Genomic DNA, 20520 nt, shown 5'->3' on the forward strand with positions numbered 1-20520 from the left:
TGACAAGTGTAGGTTCATGTATTTTAAAACTACTCATGTAGCTTCACTTCTTTAAGTTTATTCTGTAGGTCTACAGCACAGTTGATGTACAAATGTAGTTGAACACTTCATGCATGCCATGAAAAATCATTATTGTACATACTATTTATTAAATAAATCTTGGTGTAATATAGGCCTACTGTATGTTATTTCATTCAACTTGTATAAATTTGTTGATATTTTAGTGCATGATCATGCTTCATTCAGACCCTTGACCTTGTCAGCTATGCAGAGGTGTCCTTTCTTTGGCTTACTTACAGACATCGTTCATTTCTTTACAAAATTATTGTAGATTATATATAGAATATTGACATTTACCTGTCCATACTGTTGGTCGCCATCATGTATTCCTGTTGAATAAGAAATGTTAATGTGCACGAACAGCACAGGTTCAAACAGTTAACAAATGACATTATTTCCATGGTGCAGGTATTCATTCATCTGAAACAAACACAAGACGGATAAAATGCACAGTAGGCCTAATCAAAACATGTTTTATGGCATAATGCAGAGGGTTTCTGGCCGTCTAAGTTCAATTTATGTCAATTCGAATGCAAAAAGTACATCAACGTTTTTTTTTGCTACGACAACAATCTATTCTGATCGATTCACTATCTATGAAACAATGCGTTAATTCTGCATCTACCAGTATAGTCAGGTGGTTTTAGTGACAAAAGTGCTCTAGAAATCAAAGAATAACTCTAATTTAACTAATTATTTTTGTTGAAATTTCACACATTGATAAAGACCATTAAAATAAACTGAAATGTATAAAAGCATGAGTCTATCTCGCTCATTTTTTTTTTAAATTATCTCCATTTATAGAATTTAGTTGTCTGAACCATATCGTTAAACACTAAACGACATTACTTTCTATTCAGTGGTCTAAATAGTACTTACGTTACTGGCATCAGTTGATCGTTACAAGGCTTTTGTTAAAAGGTCTGTGGTACCCTAAATGCTTAAGGGATTGTTTAATTATATAGAAAACATATCAGCAAATGGTCACAATCAATACTATAGACATAAAGATTAATATTTTCCGTATTATGTACTTGTTAAATCATACCTCAGCTCCTTCACACTTACGTTATCATCAATTATATATCATGTTCAGTACATCGGCGTCGGAGTCTGCGTGGGCGTTGCCTGGCTAAGTTTTATGTTTAGGTCAGCTTTTCTCCTAAACTATCAAAGCTATAACTTTAAAACTTGCAACACTTGTTCACTATCAATAGCTGACTCTGCATAGCAAGAAACATAACTTTATCCTGCTTTTTGCAAGAATTATGGCCCCTTTTGGATTGAAAAATATCATATTTCTTAATTAAGTTTTATGTTTAGGTCAATTTTCTCCTAAACTATCATAGCTTTTGCTTTAAAACTTGTAACACTTTTTAACCATCAAAAGCTGACTCTGTATAACAAGAAACATAACCCCATCCTGCTTTTTGCAAGAATTATGGCCCCTTTTAGACTAAACAAATATCAGATTTCTTTGTTAAGTTTAGTATTTTGGTCAGCTTTTCTCTTAAACTATTAAAACTATTGCTTTAAAACTTGCAACGCTTATCAACCATCAAAAACTGAGTGGAACCATTGACCTTCAGTTAGCCAGATGGATGGCTTCCTCACATAAAGAATTCAACGCCCCAACTCACGGAGGCTCGAACTTACATCGGTTAGGGGCAAATGATTATAAGTCAGCAACTTTAACCACTCGATCACGGAGTGTCTTACCTATCAGAAACCATACACTGCGATACTGTTGCTTTTTCATATATTTCTTGTAAACATTAATCCTTCTTGTATCCTATTTGTTTCATTAATCTAGTCTATGAATGACAATCCCAGGGCAAAATGAATCTACGGTATTCACGTGCAAAGTGATTAACTCTCCAAACCTATTTATAATTAAATGCTTAAAGTTTACTGAGATTAAATGGGTTAGGATAAATGGGTTAGGGGAATTGAATTGATCGGTACTGCATGTGATTATCGGGTATTTCCTGCGTAGAACCCCAATTGTATTGTCGGAGGGGCTCGGTGCTTTACCATTATTCAAACGTCGAGAAATATCTCCCTTAACTATCGATTTTGTTAAAGCAAATTGGATTGTCTCCCTTACATTAGCTATGGTCGCGCTATTCATGGCCCAAATCAATAACTCTATGTCATATTTTTGCATTGATCTTGATATTGCCTTGGGCAATACATTGAAATAAAGCTCACGCATTACTTTATAAAAAGCAACAAAACATTTAGGCCGTTTCGATATAAATTATTTTGACTTTTGACTTCATATAAAAATATCATTTCTGTAAAGATGTAAAACATTTTTGTAAAAAATGAACAATCATGTCAGCTAATATTACGGAATTTTAGCTTTTCATTACCTTTCATAACACTGAACGAGTTTTGAAAATCATACTACTGTTAAAACAAGAGGACCATGATGGTCCTGAATCGCTCACCTGTCTCCACATGACCCAATTTTCATGAAGATCCATTGAAAAATATGGCTTCTAGAGAGGTCACAAGGTTTTTCTATTATTTGACCTAATGACCTAGTTTTTGAAGGCACATGACCCAGTTTTGAACTTGACCTAGATATTATCAAGGTGAACATTCTCACCAATTTTCATGAAGATCTCATGAAGAGTATGGCCTCTAGAGAGGTCACAAGGTTTTTCTATTTTTATATCTACTGACCTAGTTTTGACCACACGTAACCCAGTTTCAAACATTATCTAGATTTCATCAAGGTGAACATTCAGACAAATTTTCATGAAGATCCATTGAAAAATATGGCCTCTAGAGTGGTCAAAATGTTTTTTCTATTTTTAGACCTATTGACCTAGTTTCTGACCGCAGTTGACCCAGTTTCGAACTTGACTTAGATATCATCAAGATAAATATTCAGACCAACTTTCATACAGATCCCATGAAAAATATGGCCTCTAGAGAGGTCACAAGGTTTTTCTATTATTTCACCTACTGACCTAGTTTTTGATGGCACGTGAACCAGTTCCAAATTTGACATAGATATCATCAAGATGAACATTCTGACCAATTTTCATGAAGATCCATTGAAAAGTACGGCCTCTAGAGAGATCACAAGGTTTTTTATTTTTAGACCTACTGACCTAGTTTTTAACCACAGCTAACCCAGTTTCAAACTTGATTTAGATATCATTAAGATGAACATTCAAGCCAACTTTCATACAGATCCCATGAAAAATATGGCCTCTAGAGAGGTCACAAGGTTTTTCTATTATTTCACCTACTGACCTAGTTTTTGACGGCACGTAACCCAGTTTCAAACTTATCCTAGATATCATCAAGGTAAACATTTTGACTAATTTTTATGAAGATTCATTGAAAAGTATGGCCTCTAGAGAGGTCTCAAGATTTTCCTATTTTTAGACCTACTGACCTAGTTTTCGACCGCACATGACCCAGTTCCGAACTTAACCTAGATATCATCAAGATAAACATTCTGACCAATATTCATAAAGATCCCATGAAAAATATGGCCTCTAGAGAGGTCACAAGGTTTTTCTATTATTTGACCTACTGACCTATTTTATTAATGGCACGTAACTTAGTTTCAAACTTGACCTAGATATCATTAAGATGAACATTCTGACCAATTTTCATGAAGATCCATTGAAAAGTACGGCCTCTAGAGAGATCATAAGGTTTTTCTATTTTTAGACCTACTGACCTAGTTTTTGACCGCAGCTAACCCAGTTTCAAACTTGACCTAGATATCATTAGGATAAACATTCAAACCAACTTTCATACAGATCCCATAAAAAATATGGCCTCTAGAGAGGTCACAAGGTTTTTCTATTATTTCACCTACTGACCTAGTTTTTAATGGCATGTGACCCATTTTCGAACTTGACATAGATATCATCACGATAAACATTCTGACTAATTTTTATGAAGATTTATTGAAAAGTATGGCCTCTAGAGAGGTCACAAGGTTTTTCTTTTTTTAGACCTACTGACCTAGTTTTCGAACGCACGTGACCCAGTTTCAAACTTGACCTAGATATCATCAAGATAAACATTCTGACCAACTTTCATAAAGATTCCATGAAAAATGTGACCTCTAGAATGGTCACAAGCAAAAGTTTATGGACGACGGACGGACGGACGACGGACGACGGACGCCACGCGATCACAAAAGCTCACCTTGTCACTTTGTGACAGGTGAGCTAAAAAGATATGGCAGTTTCAAATTTGAGGAAATGGCTGATCATAGAGACAGCCATTTAAGTGTGTTTATGACGTCATTTACCATGTTTACACACTGTAAATGCTTTGTTTAACCTTTTTAATAGATGAAGTACTTACGTTTCTTGAATTTAAGAAGTAAAAGATGGTAATTTCTTTCATAATAACTGGAAAACGTAGAGAATTTTTTTTACAGAATTATGTGAGTCAGTTCAAATATATACAAACAGACCCTCCGACAAGTCCAAGAGAAAACAAATTCTAAAATAATTCCATTTATAAGCACACACAACCCTAGACATTTTTAATTTTACAGTGCAATTAAAAATAATTTATCTGTTCTACAGGCAGACCCAAAAATGACAAAGATTGTACAGAATTATACCATCATTAAAAGTAAACGCCAACCTGCAAATCTGAAGAAAATGCTAACAAGGGCCAAATTTGATGAAAACGTATCAGTTGCAAAAGTAACGAAATGTGGTAGATCAAACTGTGGACTTTGTCAACATCTTTTGGAGGGAAACACATTTAATTTCAGAAGCGGATAATCATTCACAATCAAAAACACATTATCCTGTGATGTTCAAAATTTAATATACGTTATTAGATGTTGTGGCTGCCAGAAAGAATATATTGGTGAGACAGGGGATTTTTTACGCAAACGAATAACTGTTCACCGACAACAGATAAGAGACAAAAATACACGAATGCTGTATGTCAGTGAACATATCGACACATGTGCTGGACAAAGACAACCACCATTTATGATCTTTCCATTGTATAAATTACAATCTACAAATGCGATTTTAAGAAAAGAAAAAGAACAATTCTTTAACAATATATTTAAACCAGAGCTTAACTCAAGACATAACTAACAAATGCAAATAACTAGTCAAGAGTAACGTCCCTTTATTTTGACGTCATTTGACGTCGTTCCTATGCAACGTTATTGACGTTATTTTCACTTCTGAAGATCTGCACAAGCAGTGAAACCGGTTGAATTCTTTTATATTTATTATTGGACAGAATCTAAATAAACCGCATATGTAATATTAGTGGATCTCCTTCACTTTCTTCTTTTTCCCTGTATTTATATCCGTATTGTTGAATTACAATACATTTGATTTGAGAGAGAGAGAGAGAGAGAGAGAGGTGAAAATTTGATAAATCCGCTATGGAAACAAAATGGCCGCCATTTTGATAAAATATTTAAATGCTCATTACTTACTCATTTTTTGCCGATTTAGAAAATTCTTTCACTTCTTTTAATGATTTATAATAACAACGTTGCCTTTCCCGTTAAATTCCGCCATAAAACATTTAAATCCGATGATTATTTTATTTACAAAGAGGTATAGCAATTTCCCTGAGGAAAACTAGACTTATATGAAGATTCTTGTATTCCCATTTTGTTTAAATGCTGTTGTCCATGTAACAGTACTTTCGTTTAACTTTACATGCCTAGAGGTGTGCTAATTAAAACATGATAAAATGTGCTTTCCACAACTCACAAGCTTTCACCGTTCGCCCCAATATTTTTGACGTTTATCTCGTGTTGTCAAATGTTTCGTCAGTCCAAAAAATTAACTTTCAGTCGGAACTAATGCAATTTATGTTGATTCGTATTGTTGTCATTTTTTTCCTAATTTTGTCTGATGAGACAATTATGAACGTTATTATTTCAAACATCTTTATTTAATCGTCCACTGTCGGTATATGCAGTTCTGTAAATTAACACCGTAAAATTTACATCAGCGCTTAAAGAACTCCAACAGTTGTTTAAAATAATTTTTGATGTTAAACGGAAGCAATAAGCTTTTGCCCTATTTCAATTTTAAATATGCTATCGTATTGTTCATAAAGTCAAGAACACCGATATATGCGATAATAGGTTGTCATGATTGGTAAAATATGATTTATTTGTCTCTAAAGTGAAAGCAACTGAACAGGTAAGTGATTTTCACTATATGCTTCATATCATAAGTGATGGTGATAATTTTAAAACAAAAATAGAATCAAGAATATGTTCAGTTATATATTCAGGTCAAATTGAAGAGTGGATTAATTGAGGTATACTGTCACACCTGCTAAGATATTCACAAATAAAAATACATATTTGAAATTAATCATTGAAAATAGTTTTCCTATATGAACCGCGCCATGAGAAAACCAACAGTCTGGTCAGGATCCATACTGTTCGTTAAAAGATTCTCTAATTGCAATTGGCTTTGAAAGCGAACAGCATGCGCGAATGCGCAGGCTGGTCTGGATCCATGCTGGTCGCAAAGCCACTATGTTGGTTTTCTCATGGCACGGCTCATATAATAATTTGCTCAAAATTTTATCAGCCAGGAAATCAATATTGACTATCGGATTATTTTCAAGGGTGACAACCTACAATGATAATGCCAGTTCAAATAAAAATGCTAGGGATGGATTTAAGTATTGCTGCAATGGTAATTTATGAATTTAATTGAATATTAGAGTTTTAGGAAGGATAAATATTTTCGTCAAACTTAAACGTGTTTTGGCCTGGGATCGTTTTTATATTTACCTTTTTAAATGGTAATAAAAGTCATAAATATTCGGGGATTTTAGGTTTTAGGCCGTAAAGGAACCTACGGTGCCCCTAAAGTGACATGTTACGCACTTTTTTTCCACTTAGGTAATGTGAGACAATCATTTCGTTTAAACGAATTAGTTATTTCGTTTAAACGAATTAGTTATTTCGTTTAAACGAAATAGTTATTTCGTTTAAACGAAATAGTTATTTCGTTAAAACGAAATGATTTCGTTTAAACGAAATAAAAAAAGTCTCACATTACCTAAGTGGAAAAAAAGTGCGTAACATGTCACTTTAGGGGCACCGTAGGAACCTCTACATTTTTTTTGGATTTTTTCGTAGCCTCGTAGAATTACTTTGTTTCTCTTTTTAATATAAAAATCCACAATTATTGGAAAAGTTTTGTTCACCGAGCTCTAAAAATGTCTTCGAGCTTTGTCGTTTTGTTTTCGATACTATCTTCAAAATGAGGACAATTTTGTAACTGGTAATGCAGTATTTCTAAGTTTTCAAGATTGATATTTTTTATAAATGCTTTTTCGAGATTACTATTCCAGTGCACTTTATTGTTTTGAGCGTATTTGGAGTGGTTTTGTTCTGGGATTGAATTACCCTTTATCTCCAGCTCCCAATGAAGTACAATATTGCCATCCAAAAATGTGCGTTTGTTTGAATTGCTTAAAATGCTTTACCTATTTAAAACATTCCGCCGTGGCTATAACATAATCTACAACTTAGCGTCCTCTGAATGTAGCAGTATTGGGCAATTAATGCTATAAAGCATCTTGCAACCAAATTTGATATTTTTCTGATGGAATTTAGCCTGCAAAGTGTTTATTTTAGATTCTATAGTCTTCCTGTCTTTGTAAAGACACTATAATTTAAACACCATTATTGCTGTTAAGACTCGGAGGTTGGAGAATATATATAAATAATCTAGAGCAAGGACCCACAATTCTAAGAATTAACATAATTTGCAATCTGTTTAGAGAAAATGTAAAAGCAAAATTACATTATAATAACAATGCATTAATCTTTACAGCCCCATTATTTTACATATTTGATAGATATTTTAATTTGGCCTCTCATAAACCGGTGAAACAATGGCCTAACCACCGGAACAGGCTTCAGCTTAGGTTAACAATTTAACTTTAATAATGATTTTTTTTCCTTTTTAGCTCAGGTGAATTTTTCTGATCTCTCCATGTCCGGCGTCCGTAGTCTGTCTGTCGTCTGTCGTCTATCTTTCTGTCAACATTTAGCTTGTGTATGCGATAGAGGCTGTATTTTTCAACTGATCTTCATGGAATTTTGGTCAGAATGATAACCTTGATAAAATCTAGGCCGAGTTTTAAAATGGGTCATTTCGGGTTAAATCTAGGTCACTAGGTCAAATCAAAGAAAAACCTTGTGTATGCGATAGAGGCTGTATTTTTAACTGATCTTCATGAAATTTTGTAAGAATGGTAGTCGTGATGAAATCTAGGTCAAATTTGAATATGGGTCATCTGGGTTTAAAAACTAGGTCACTAGGTCAAATCAAGGAAAAACCTTGTGTATGCAATAGGGGCTGCATTTTACACTGGATTTTCATTCAAATTGGTCAGAATGGTTACCTTGATAAAGTCTAGGTCAAAATCGAATATGGGTCATCTGGGTTTAAATTAAAACATTGTGTATGCGATAGAGGCTGTATTTTTTTCAATTGATCTTCATGAAATTTGGTCAGAATGATAGCCTTGATAAAATCTAGGTCAAGTTTGAATATGGGTCATCTGGGGTCATAAACCAGGTCACTAGGTCAAATAAAAAAAAAACCTTGTGTATGCGATAGAGGATGATTTTTTTCAATTGATCTTCATGAAATTTGTTCAGAATGACATCCTTGATGAAATCTTGGTCAAGTTCGAATATGGGTCATCTGGGTTCGAAAACTAGGTCACTAGGTCAAATAAAAAATACTTATTCATACTCAAGACTTTTTGCTCCAATTTTAATGATAATTGGTCAGAATATTTTTTCTATGAAATCACTAGGTCAAACATGTTTACACTGTTATGGTGTGTTATGGTGTGTTATTCAGGTAAGCGTCCTAGGGCCAACTTGGCCCTCTTGTTTTTCATTGAAGTAAAGTTACATAGAGAATGTGTGCATGACCAGATCTAGAAGCCAGAGAAGTGTTGCTGTTCGTGTCCTCTCGAGATATTCTCAAATTCTACTAGTTTAAAGCTGTCACAAACTGACATACGGGTCTCAATGTATCTGTAGTTTAAATGCATGTATTGCATCATCTTTCTGTAAATTTATTGAGTTATTGAGGTACATGTAAATGTCAGATTTTACGCATAAAAAACTCTGATGTTTTTATTTTGTTTTTCATAACTTAAATTTCCAAGTAAATTTTATTAAATTCGGTTCAGTAATAAGGAAGTTGATATTTTAAAAAAGTTCAGTATCCCCTAAACCACTATAACGGGCCTTAAATTGGCCAATTCACGTCCGCGCCAAAGTAATCGGATTTCACGGCTATGTCGTGATTCCCGTGAAAATCGAAATAGCATGAGTTCACGGCTATGTCGTGAGTCCCGTGAAAATCCAAACATTTTTGACAGTCAGACGAAATTATGTCACTTTCATATTCTTGGGTAGAAATTTTGCTCGATCGAGGTAAGAATTTATTCGTTAGATTTTTGTATAATTTTTTAATTACGATTTTTGTTTAGTAAATTTTTGTTCATTCTACAGAATTTTGTAAAACGTTTACTTTTCGGCAAGAGATTAGCTGGTTTCGGTATGTTAGGCTAATTTATTAATAAAATTTCAGACTTTTGTAAATTATTTCGAAAGAGGGATCTAAAATGTTTCGTTGGTATAATTTGTACAATTTATATTGAAAATTGTGTAACATGAATTTGAAAGTTATCTTTGTCATAAATCGTGTATGTCAATCTTTTCGTGGTAATTATGGAACGCCGGTACAGCATTGCATTGTAATATATAAATGTATGTGTTGGCATCTATAGTACCGTGTATTTAATATGTAATTACAATTTAAAATTATTGTGTGCCAGTCTATAGCATATCGATAAAATGTCCGTTTTGTTGTATGGTAGGCAATATTACATTCATACCAGCTATCGTATAACGTTTAATTTACATTGCATTTTGTTAATTTGTGGTTGTAAAAATAGCTGCAGTTCATCATTTCCTTATCTATAATTTTTCATCATAATCTTTTTATATCTTTTCATACACTAGTAACTAATTAATTTGAGAAATAATGAAAGTAATAAGTGACGTATTGTAATCACGTGACGTATGAACTTAGTAGCATGTATATTTTGTATAAGTAGCACGTAATATTTATGGGAGCCTACGGAGGTATGGTGTACCTAAAGGAGCAGTTTTATCAAGGGGTCGAACGTAAACTCTTGTTGTGGGAGCCTTTATGTGAGGAGCTGTTGTTATGGAAGTCAAAATGGCGGAAAATGACGTTTTTTAATCGATAATGTTTTGAAAACTTCGGAAGTGTAACTTTGTTTATTTCAATATGGCCAGTTCAGAGAACTATATTTTTGCTTTAATTGGCACCAATCATTAGTTTAATAGATATAAGAACAAAAAAAGTTATTGAAGGCACCAGTTGACTGATTGGAGTAATATTTTAAAAGACCTTTACTTTTTTATCCATTTTAACGCATCTAAACCCTACTCATACCATTATGTTGATATTACTATGATTAATCACTTGCTAATTAAGAAATTCATCCAATTTTTCACGCTCATAAATACATTCATCGCCGGTTATTTTCACTGTATGCATGTTATGTTGTTGTGGGTATGACTTTATGACAAGTTTTTGTTGTGGGTAAACATTGATGGGAAGATCCTGGGTTCAGGTCTGGCCATATTGAGTCTGGGTATCACTGAAAAGTGTAAGCTGATTCAAAATTAAGCAGTGTTATGCACATAACATACATGATAATGTACTTTTACAGACTGTGAAGATTTCTACACTGACAGTACTAGGACTATGGGAAGGGACTGGAGTGTACATGTAATTCATTGAGATTGAAACATCTTGTTTTAGCTCACCTGTGCGAAAGGCTCATGGTGAGCTTTTGTGACCGCTCAATGCCCGTCGTCCGACGTGCGTCGTCCGTCCTGTGTCGTGTGTCGTGTGTCGCGTGTCCGTCAACATTTTCTAAAAAAATCTCCTTGAAAACAACTGGGCAGAATTACACTAAACTTCACAGAAATGATTCTTTGGTAGTTCTCTTTCAAATCTGTTCAAAGAATTGAATTCCATGCAGAACACTGGTTGCCATGGCATCCGAAAGGAAACATTTTTAATTATTTTTGTCCAAATCCTAAAGGCATAGAGCCTTGATATTTGGCTTGTGACATCATCTAATAGTCCTCTATGAAGAACATTCAAATTGTGCCCCTGGGGTGAAAAGAGGCACCGCCACGGGGGTCCCAAGTTTTACACAGACTTATATAGAAGAAATCTTTAAAAATCTTCTTGTCTACAACCACAAGACCTAGGCCTTTGACATTTAGTATTTTGCATTGCCTTGTGGTCCTGTACCAAAATTTTTCAAAATATTACCCTGGGATGAAAAGAGGCCTTGCCCCGGGGGTCTGAAATTTTACATAGACTTATATAGGAAAAGAACTAGAAAATTTTCTTGTCTGAAGTTGCAAGGCATAGGCTTTTGGTATTTGGTATGTAGCATTGCCTAGTGGACCTCTAACAAGATTGTTAAAATTATGCCCCTGGAGTGAAAAGAGGTCCTGCCCTGGGGGTCACTTGTTATATGACTTATATAGGAAGAATTACTTCGAAAATTATCAGATCGTATTTTCTAGACTATTTAAGTATAATTACCTGATGACCCCAAGTGATTAGGGGTCACCTTACTGTGACCTTGACCTACGGACCTACTTTCGTGTCTTTTATGATACAACCATGAAATTTGGATGACAACTACAGTTTTGCACACCGACCATAAACTGACTTTCAGTGACCATGAATGTGACTTCTTAATATTTTAGCATCAGTTTGTTATTTGAAACATGTGGCTCATATTACTCAGGTGAGCGATTCAGGGTCATCATGGCCCTCTTGTTTGTCTTTTAATATGCACAGTGTAAACAGTACAAACAAAGAGATAATGAATGTATATATTTTAAAAGGGGATATGTCATTATTTTCTTCAAGATGTGCAAAATGTTTAATCAGCCTAGAACAGGTAAAATCTGTTCAGGCATGAAAGAATCTTTGTTTCCAGCAACATGCTTAAAAAAAACTAGGGTAGGCAGGTTGATTTTCTTTTTTTTTGGAATTTTTAGCTCACCCGAGCACAAAACCGCTGAATGGGTTTTGATAAAACTGGGTATGGATGTCTTCTACTAAAGTTGTTCAAAAGGTTCCACTTAGTTGCACATAGGGGCGCCAAATCTAAAAATAGAAAAATCTTCAAGCGACATCTTCTACTAAACCGATGATCTGATTTTGAAATAATTCCACACAAATGGTCCTTATTTCCCCCTCTACCAAGATTGTTCAAATTGTACTCCTTATAGTGGATTTTTTGTTTATCATGCTCATATCTCAAAATGTTTATGGCCTAGAATAATTAATCCTTTTCATGAAATGTTTGTTGAGGGTATACCTCATTAAGACTCATTTGAATTATTGCCCCTTATTTGTGACAAATGTACCAGTGGGGGCACACCCTGTGTCCTACAGACACATTCTAGTTTTAATTTTTTTTAATTATGTTGTTTATTACAATGCTTGCTTTTTATGTAATTAAGTTGTTACACAATTGAATGCATTTCCACAATAGCGGGAAACATCAGCAGTATGATAACATATACTTATATACAAAATGCGTAAGGGAAAACGGCTATATTACATTAACAAGATAATATACAAAATGCATATAAACCGAAACAAACATATTTTTAAACTTAAAACTTTCTATCATCTTAAGTACTTCAACATGTTACACGTATCAGTATTAAATAACAAGATTTTTTCAAGTTTCTTCATATTATTCGATGTTATTCGATGTTAATGAATTGATAAATTTAAACATACTTGGTCTATACCTGCAGTAATTATTTATATATTTTCTTTTCACTGTATGTTTATATATTTCCATTCTGAAAAAAGGTAAATAAAAAAATATCACGGGGTGGGGGGTGGGATTTTGTCCAACTTGATATTTTCTTAAGCGGGATTTTGTCCACCTTGAGAATTTCACAGGGGGGATTTTGTCCGGGTAAATCAAAAACAGCAGGCGGGGGGGGAGGGATTTTGTCTAGAGGGGATTTTGTCTTACATTCCCCAGGACCTTCCCATCAATGTTAACCCACAACAAAAAATTGTCATAAAGTCATACCCACAACAACATAACATGCATAAAGTAAAAATAATCGGCAATTAATGTATTTATTGTATTTATGAGCGTGAAATTTAGATGAATTTCTTAATTAGCAAGTGATTAATCATAGTTGACAAAATAAAGGCCTGAGTAGGATTTAGATACGTTAAAATGGAGAAAAAAAAGTGAAGGTCTTTCAAAATATTACTCCAATCAGCCAACTGGTGCCTTCAATAACATTTTTGTTCTTAAATCTTTTTAACTAATGATTGGTGCCGATTAAAGCAAAAACATAGCTCTCTGGACGGGCTATATTGAAATTAAAAGAAAACTGCAAACAGAGTTACACTTACGAACTTTTCAGAAAATTCTCGACAAAAAAGCGTCATTTTCCGCCATTTTGACTCCCACAACAACAGCTCTTCACATAAAGGCTTCCACAACAACACTTTATGTTCGACCCCCTGTTTATGCCCATATTTGTATTTGCTATGGTGCTTACCGTATGTTATATTTTTTAGCTTCTTCCACCAGACGACTTTTTACCTGGTGATGTCACGACTCGGAAGTATTTTACCCGAGGTTTGCTGAATTTTACTCGCCTGGATGTGATTTCCCAGCGCAGAGATCTTTCGTCCCATGGTTTTGCCTTAACCGCCAAGACGCTGATTTTTGTAGTCAACTGAGACAGCTCAGGGATACAAACACTACAAACACTGAACATGGGGAGCCAAAAAGGAGTTAACGTTTTCGCGATTTAGCAGGACATTATTTTACTAAAGTTTAGTTCTTAGTGCTACTTAAAGTTTAAGAGAAAGTAACCATCTGTTTAATCGTCACATGAACAATCAACTGTAATTGATAGAAATGAACATCTTTTAGAAATCGGATTTTGAGCTCAGTTTTTTTTCTTTTCTTATATTTAGTTTTTTTCTCATTCATTGTACATAATCATTTTCCTGTGAATAAACTTGTAAATATTGTAATGAGTGTTAAATTGTTCCGATAGGTTCTGTCCCCGGTTCGTCCATCCTGTCACAAAAGACATTTAAGACTTAAACTCTGGGCAAACAAGGTAATAAAGTACACGTTGCAATCTTGGAAAATTAAACTTCGGGCAAGGTTCAAAGGTTCGCTCCGAGATAATTGAAATTCTACAACATAGCCCCTGTAAGTACATTGTATGTCAAAACCAGACTCAATTCTTTGCTTTTAAGGCCAGAGTCACACCTAGGGATCAGACTTTCATACTATTCTTGTCTAAAAATCTGTCTTTCTTAATAGTTTTGCATAGATGTTGACCATTAAAGGAAGACATTGTCACAAAATATTTTCATGAAATATAAATTTACAATAAAGTCTAATTTAGTACCATAAAGCATAATAAAATATTAAATAATTGACTTTGATTGTCTCTCTACATATTCTCCTCGCTTTTCTACAATAAGAGAACCTATTTTTTCAGCTCCGAACCCGTCAAATCTATCCCGTATTTCTTTCAATAGCTTATGTCACCATGATACAAGGGGAAGTCAACAAGCAGTATATACTATAACAATATATATGCTTACACTGTTGCAGAAATCACCCATTACATCTTTATCTTTTGTTTGTTTATGTTTTGTAAATATATTGCAATTGATCAGTGATGTTATTCATCATTTTCTCATAGCTGTGCCGCTGATACGAAAAATTTTATGGATGATCTATATTAATCATGCACACCCGTCCGTCGGTCCGAGGCACGCTTAACTTAAAACCATGCTGACACTTACATAACTTGCTTCTTTATGAATTACCATGATGAATGCCCATCTCCGTACACCTAATTTTTAACCATGCTGACACTAGCACTACTTGCCTACTTATAACTGACCATGTTGTTTGACCATCTAAGTACACTTTACTTAGAACCGTGCTAACACTAACACAACTTGCTCCCTCATAACTGGTCATGGTTTCCGACCATGTCAGTACGCTTAACTTAGAACCATGTTGACATTTACATAACTTGCCTCTTTTTCCCGTCCGTGTTTTTTTACCATTCTTGTACAGTTAACTTAGAAATATGCTGACACAAATACAACTTGCCGCCTTATAACTGACTATGATTTTTGTACCATCTTGGCACGCTTAACTTAGAACCATGCTGACACTAACACAACTTCCTCCCTTACATTTTGTAAAACTGACACGTTTTCTTTACCATCTTGGAACGCTTAACGTAGAACCATGCTAACACTAACACAACTTGCCCCCTCATAATTGATCATTGTTTTCGACCATGTTGGTACACTTAACTTAAAACCATGCTGACACTAACACAACTTGCCGCCTTATAACTGACTTTGGTGTTTTACCATCTTGGTACACTTAACCTAGAACCATGCTGACACTTACACAACTTGCCGTCTTATAACTGAATATGGTAACTGCCCATCTAAATATCATGCTGACACAAGCACAGCTTGCTTCCTTAGTACCTACTTTGTCACTTTAATTTAGTTTTGTTTACATATTTGCATTTGTTTGTTCTTGACATTTTTCAAATTTACAAACCTAGTTAAAGTAATAATAAGCGGAGCGGTGGTCTTCTGCTTAAGGTGTCGGCCGTTCAACCTAGGGGTTCGTGAGTTCGAGCCGTACCGTGGTCACGATCACGCTGTACTGGTTTTTCAAGGAAGCGGACTCGAGAGTGGTTTTAAATACGCTTGAGCTTTCATCACAATCCAGCTAAAATAAAGAAGTGTCAAATAAAGTGTTAACAAGCTCATAATATGCCATACTGGTATACAACATAAATTGTTTTTATTTTCTCTAGTATTACCAAGAGAAGATTTACAACAGATCGACAGATAATTAAGACAATGCGTTTTTAGCAGAAAACATGTTGTTTTTTTATTAAAACTGAAAGAGTAAAAGAAAATAATGTTAATATCATAGTATTTAATAATATTTCTTTGGTAATCACCTACCAAATTGTCTCAAATGAAGCGGGTTTTTTTTTTGTAGAGGTATGGTTGCCATTGCAACAAAACAGTTGCCTCCTCTGAAACTGCTGCTTAAATCAAAAATAATTTTAAGGATATATCATCTATTAATTATTTACTTAAATAAAAAAGAAACTCAATCGGCCTAAAACATGGATTTGATATTAAAACATTTTATTTTACTAGAACAGTGAAATCGATGATCAGAATTCATAGTTTTATTTGAATGATCATCTGGTTTAAATTGCTAACCTGAAATTCATCTTTAAAAACATAGCGGCCGAGGATGAAACATGTCCTAATATGAAAAGTTAAAACGTCTTTTTCTCTAAAGCCAATTATCAGATTCAAAATAAATGTAATTGGAATCAATATTTGGCTTCATGCTTACAAACAATTTCCAAATTAGCCTAGTTTGGTAATGAAATTTTATTTTCTATTCATAATATACATTGCATATGCAGTAAATTACAATTTTCACGTGACTATTCGGTATTTACGGCCAGTCTCAACTGGAATTTAATTTTGAAGTTCTAGTAAAATCTGTTATCAAAATTTAAATCTTTAGCTTAGCAGAGACCGAGATATGTTTTGTGAACATGGGGTAGGAGACTTCACAAAACAACTCGAGCTGACTCTGCCTTTTAAAGGTTAAGTTTTTAAAATGTCTTCCAAAATGAAATGCAGACTTTGTTCCTGCCTTTTAATAGATATTTTCTTAGTGTATAAACACGTCTTTGCAATGAAATATATATATTTCTGTGAATATGATTTATGTTAAAACATTGAAAACGTGCAATAGTAAAGCGTAACAATAAAGCATTTTGATATGATGAGTTAATGTTAGAAAATTATACACAAAACTCGTATGTCGTAATCTCCAATATTTTCTTTTTAGTTACTTCAGTAAAATCGTCGTAACAATTTTAAGACCTAACAACCATATTATCACAGAATTATGCATAACCTTATACTGTTTTACAGATCAATCAGATCCATTGCATATTTTAATTGTTGGGCACAACCTTCAAGCAAAATGCGATGTTGCTAACGCTTTTATTAAACAAGCGAACAGATTTAAACAGTTCAAATGTCGTTCGAAGTTGATTGTAAAGAATATAGACAGGGCAAAATCAAAAGAGACAGTTGCAGGTCGACAGCTAAATATCATTCTCACGCCAAATCTCAACACGTCTAGATGGACTCATTTGAGTGCTGATATCATTAGTGGGTACGAAAATAGAGTTTTTGTTTATGTGAAAGCTCCAGGTCTGGTTAGAGTGGACGATGATACATCTATTAAAAACCTACAGGCCAAATTTAAAGCGCCAGCTTTTCAAGTACATGTCATTACGTACTACGAAAGTGATGAAGAAACTGATTCGGCTATACGAGGAGGTTTGTTTCTACGTGCAAAAATGCCATTTAAAGAAAAATATCGAGAGTGAATGGTATCTTAGAGGCAATAGAAATGCAATTGGGAGGTTCTGTCAAAATTCATTACGCAGAAGAAAAAGTGGAAGAACCTGATACCAAATTAGGTAGGAACAATCTTATTTGCTATTTATTATTACTTTTATTAACTGCCTCGGTAGCCTTGTGGTAGAGCGTCCACTTCGTGTGCGGAAGGTGATGTGTTCGATCTCTGGCCACATCACACCAAAGACATAAAATGGTACAAGTAGCTTATATAAGAACCATGATCATGAACAGGAAATTATACTAACCCATTTCAATCGCGCATTTCCAACCTAAAAACGCGCAGTTCGGTAAATATTTTCTATTGATAATTTTTCTTCCATCGTCACCGTTTGTGTACCGGTCATAGCCCTCTCAGAGACATGTATCAACGCGTACTTTATAGTTTCATCAAAGTTACAGAAAAAATCTTCGATGAACTTTACAATTAAGTTCCGATCTAGAATACAAAATAACTCTGACTGGATAAATGTGAAAATGTATGTCAGTTGACGTTTAACTATTTAATGTACGCTAAAATGTGCAATGTGAAACAAACAATAAAAATGTGGTCAAATGTATGGCTTCAGATTCAGAATTATTTCTAAGATGGTTTTTATTCATCAGTTCGAGTTTTATTGTAATTATTAGGGTGATTATTTTTGCATTCAGACTTTGTTTGTGTGCATTTGTTTGGTTGTTTAAAGACCCACCACAACATGCAATTGAAAATGAACTAAATGTACTGATTTATGTACATATTACTACATTAATTCAATGAAATATTAAGACATTAAACACATTGTCTTGGTCTAATATATACCACTGTCCATTTGAAACTAAATTACATGCAAACCATGTATAATTACCATCATGCAAATACAAAACAATACTGTTATGTTGTGGTGTCTCTCTAATATGTGCACACTGCTGTGACCTCTAGACCGGATGTTCATTAGGAAAGTTCACGCAAGTTGTTTTTTTCTGTAACGTTGACGAAAGCATAAAATATGTGGAGTATCTCTGAAATATTGACACAATGTGCCTGTTGCAGATGGAAGATAAATTACCGCCTCTTCGGTATGCTTGGTATGCATTTATCGAACTGCGTGTTTTAGGTGAGAAATGTTGGTTAGTACACTTTCCCGTTTATGACCATGGTTCTTGTATTAAACTATGGGGTAGGGTATAACATGTACAGTGGCATTTTCTTCCTGGTCTGGTACCTGTGGTAAACACCGCCGTTTATATGACTGGAAAAAGGTTGAAAAAAACATAAAACTATTAAACCCGAACACACAAGCATATTACCTTTATCATTTGATTACGGTACCTTAGATTGTTTGTTTTGTTTGTTCTACTTTGAATAGTTTAGTCCTGAAATTTTTGATTTTGCATTATGATTTTCAAATTGTAGATTAGCTTTTAGGTGAGGTGTACCATAAACCGGTTTAAGCTCCCCATTGGTGGTTTAGCTACTGACCGTTCGAAGGCAGTATCCCACTGTGTTCCTTAATTTGTTTGTTTTGACCTTATGTGCTTGCTTTGTGTGTGTCGGTTATGTGCGTGTCTATGTGTTTGGTTTATGTTTGAGGAGCCTGCGTTTTCAGAACGTGACTTTCATTGCTGGATATTTAAACTTGTTGTTTTTATCTATGACATTAAATTCTTTAGAATAAATGTTTATAAAAAGTTATGAATGCTTCAGACCGAGAAGGTACGGATCAACTCCCTCTGCAAGAAAAGATAGAAACAAAGGATTGGGATTTGCTTTGTCAAACTCTGAGGTGTGGAAGAGCAAAATCAAACCACGTACGAGTTAACATAATTGGAAATCAACAAGCTGGAAAAACGACTTTAGTTAAAAGGCTTCATAACATGGATGTGCAATGCCCTGATAAACATCAAATTCCTACAGAAGTATTTGAAATAAATGAGGTATCTTCACGGTGTAAAGAGATTGACGGCGAGAAACACTGGGATACAAAACGTGAAGGTCTATATCTTGTTACTACGAAAGACCTGTGGTGACATTTCAACTTCATTATTTCACGCTTTCTGTTTAATGATTTCACGATTTCCACTTCATGAATTCACGAATTCGCGATTTGTGTTCCTGATTTCCCGATTTTCACTTCACGAATACGATTTCATGAATTAACGATTGCACGATCAAACTTCACGATTTCTTCGTTTCACGATTTCACGATTTCCACTTCACGATTTCACGATTAAACTTCACGATTTCTTGATTTCACGATTTGCATTTCACGAATTCATGAATTCACGATTTTACGAATTCACCATTTAGACTAGACGGCGTTGAAATGCACTGCACTGACTGACTTGTTTATGAATGGATTGTATATTTACTAATTTTGGCGGTAACCGCCGCCCATAACCATTTAACTTCACGATTTCACAGCTTTTAACATTACATGTAGAGCTGAAACGAGTACCCTGGTACCAACGGGTAGGTAGAAAATCGTTAGTACCGGGGTAGATATTCGCTACCCGTTATCCGATGTAAACATTTGTTATAATGGTATATTAGATAATGTAACTGGATAACAAACATGAAAATTTGTTCGTTGTTATGGCTGATTAATTTACATGGATGAGGTCTGCATCCTGCTTCCCCCTGAATAATTTTATGCCATCTTAGTTGACATTTTTATGTTGTTTGTTTTTGAAGAAATATAAACTACTCCCAAACATGGCTGTCTGTTCCATATATCCTCATATAAATAAGGATGACAATCAATAATCATAAGGCACGTATGTCGTATTTTCAGTATTAGCCCGGGTACCCGAGTGTAATTGTTCA

At 34.4% G+C, this 20520-nt stretch overlaps 1 protein-coding gene across 1 annotated transcript in view; it reads left to right on the forward strand.

Moving 5' to 3' along the window:
- LOC123531925 (uncharacterized) overlaps positions 1-20520 on the forward strand; it is a 40034-nt gene that overhangs the window by 17160 nt on the left and 2354 nt on the right. The window contains exons 2-3 of the mRNA XM_045313230.2: positions 17220-17776; positions 19402-19689. Coding sequence (XP_045169165.2) covers positions 17707-17776; positions 19402-19689 — 358 coding nt within the window. The 5' untranslated portion in view covers positions 17220-17706. The remainder of the gene's footprint in view (positions 1-17219; positions 17777-19401; positions 19690-20520) is intronic.

The sequence above is a fragment of the Mercenaria mercenaria genome, chromosome 11, assembly GCF_021730395.1.
Source record: "Mercenaria mercenaria strain notata chromosome 11, MADL_Memer_1, whole genome shotgun sequence".
Taxonomy (NCBI): Eukaryota; Metazoa; Mollusca; class Bivalvia; order Venerida; family Veneridae; genus Mercenaria; species Mercenaria mercenaria.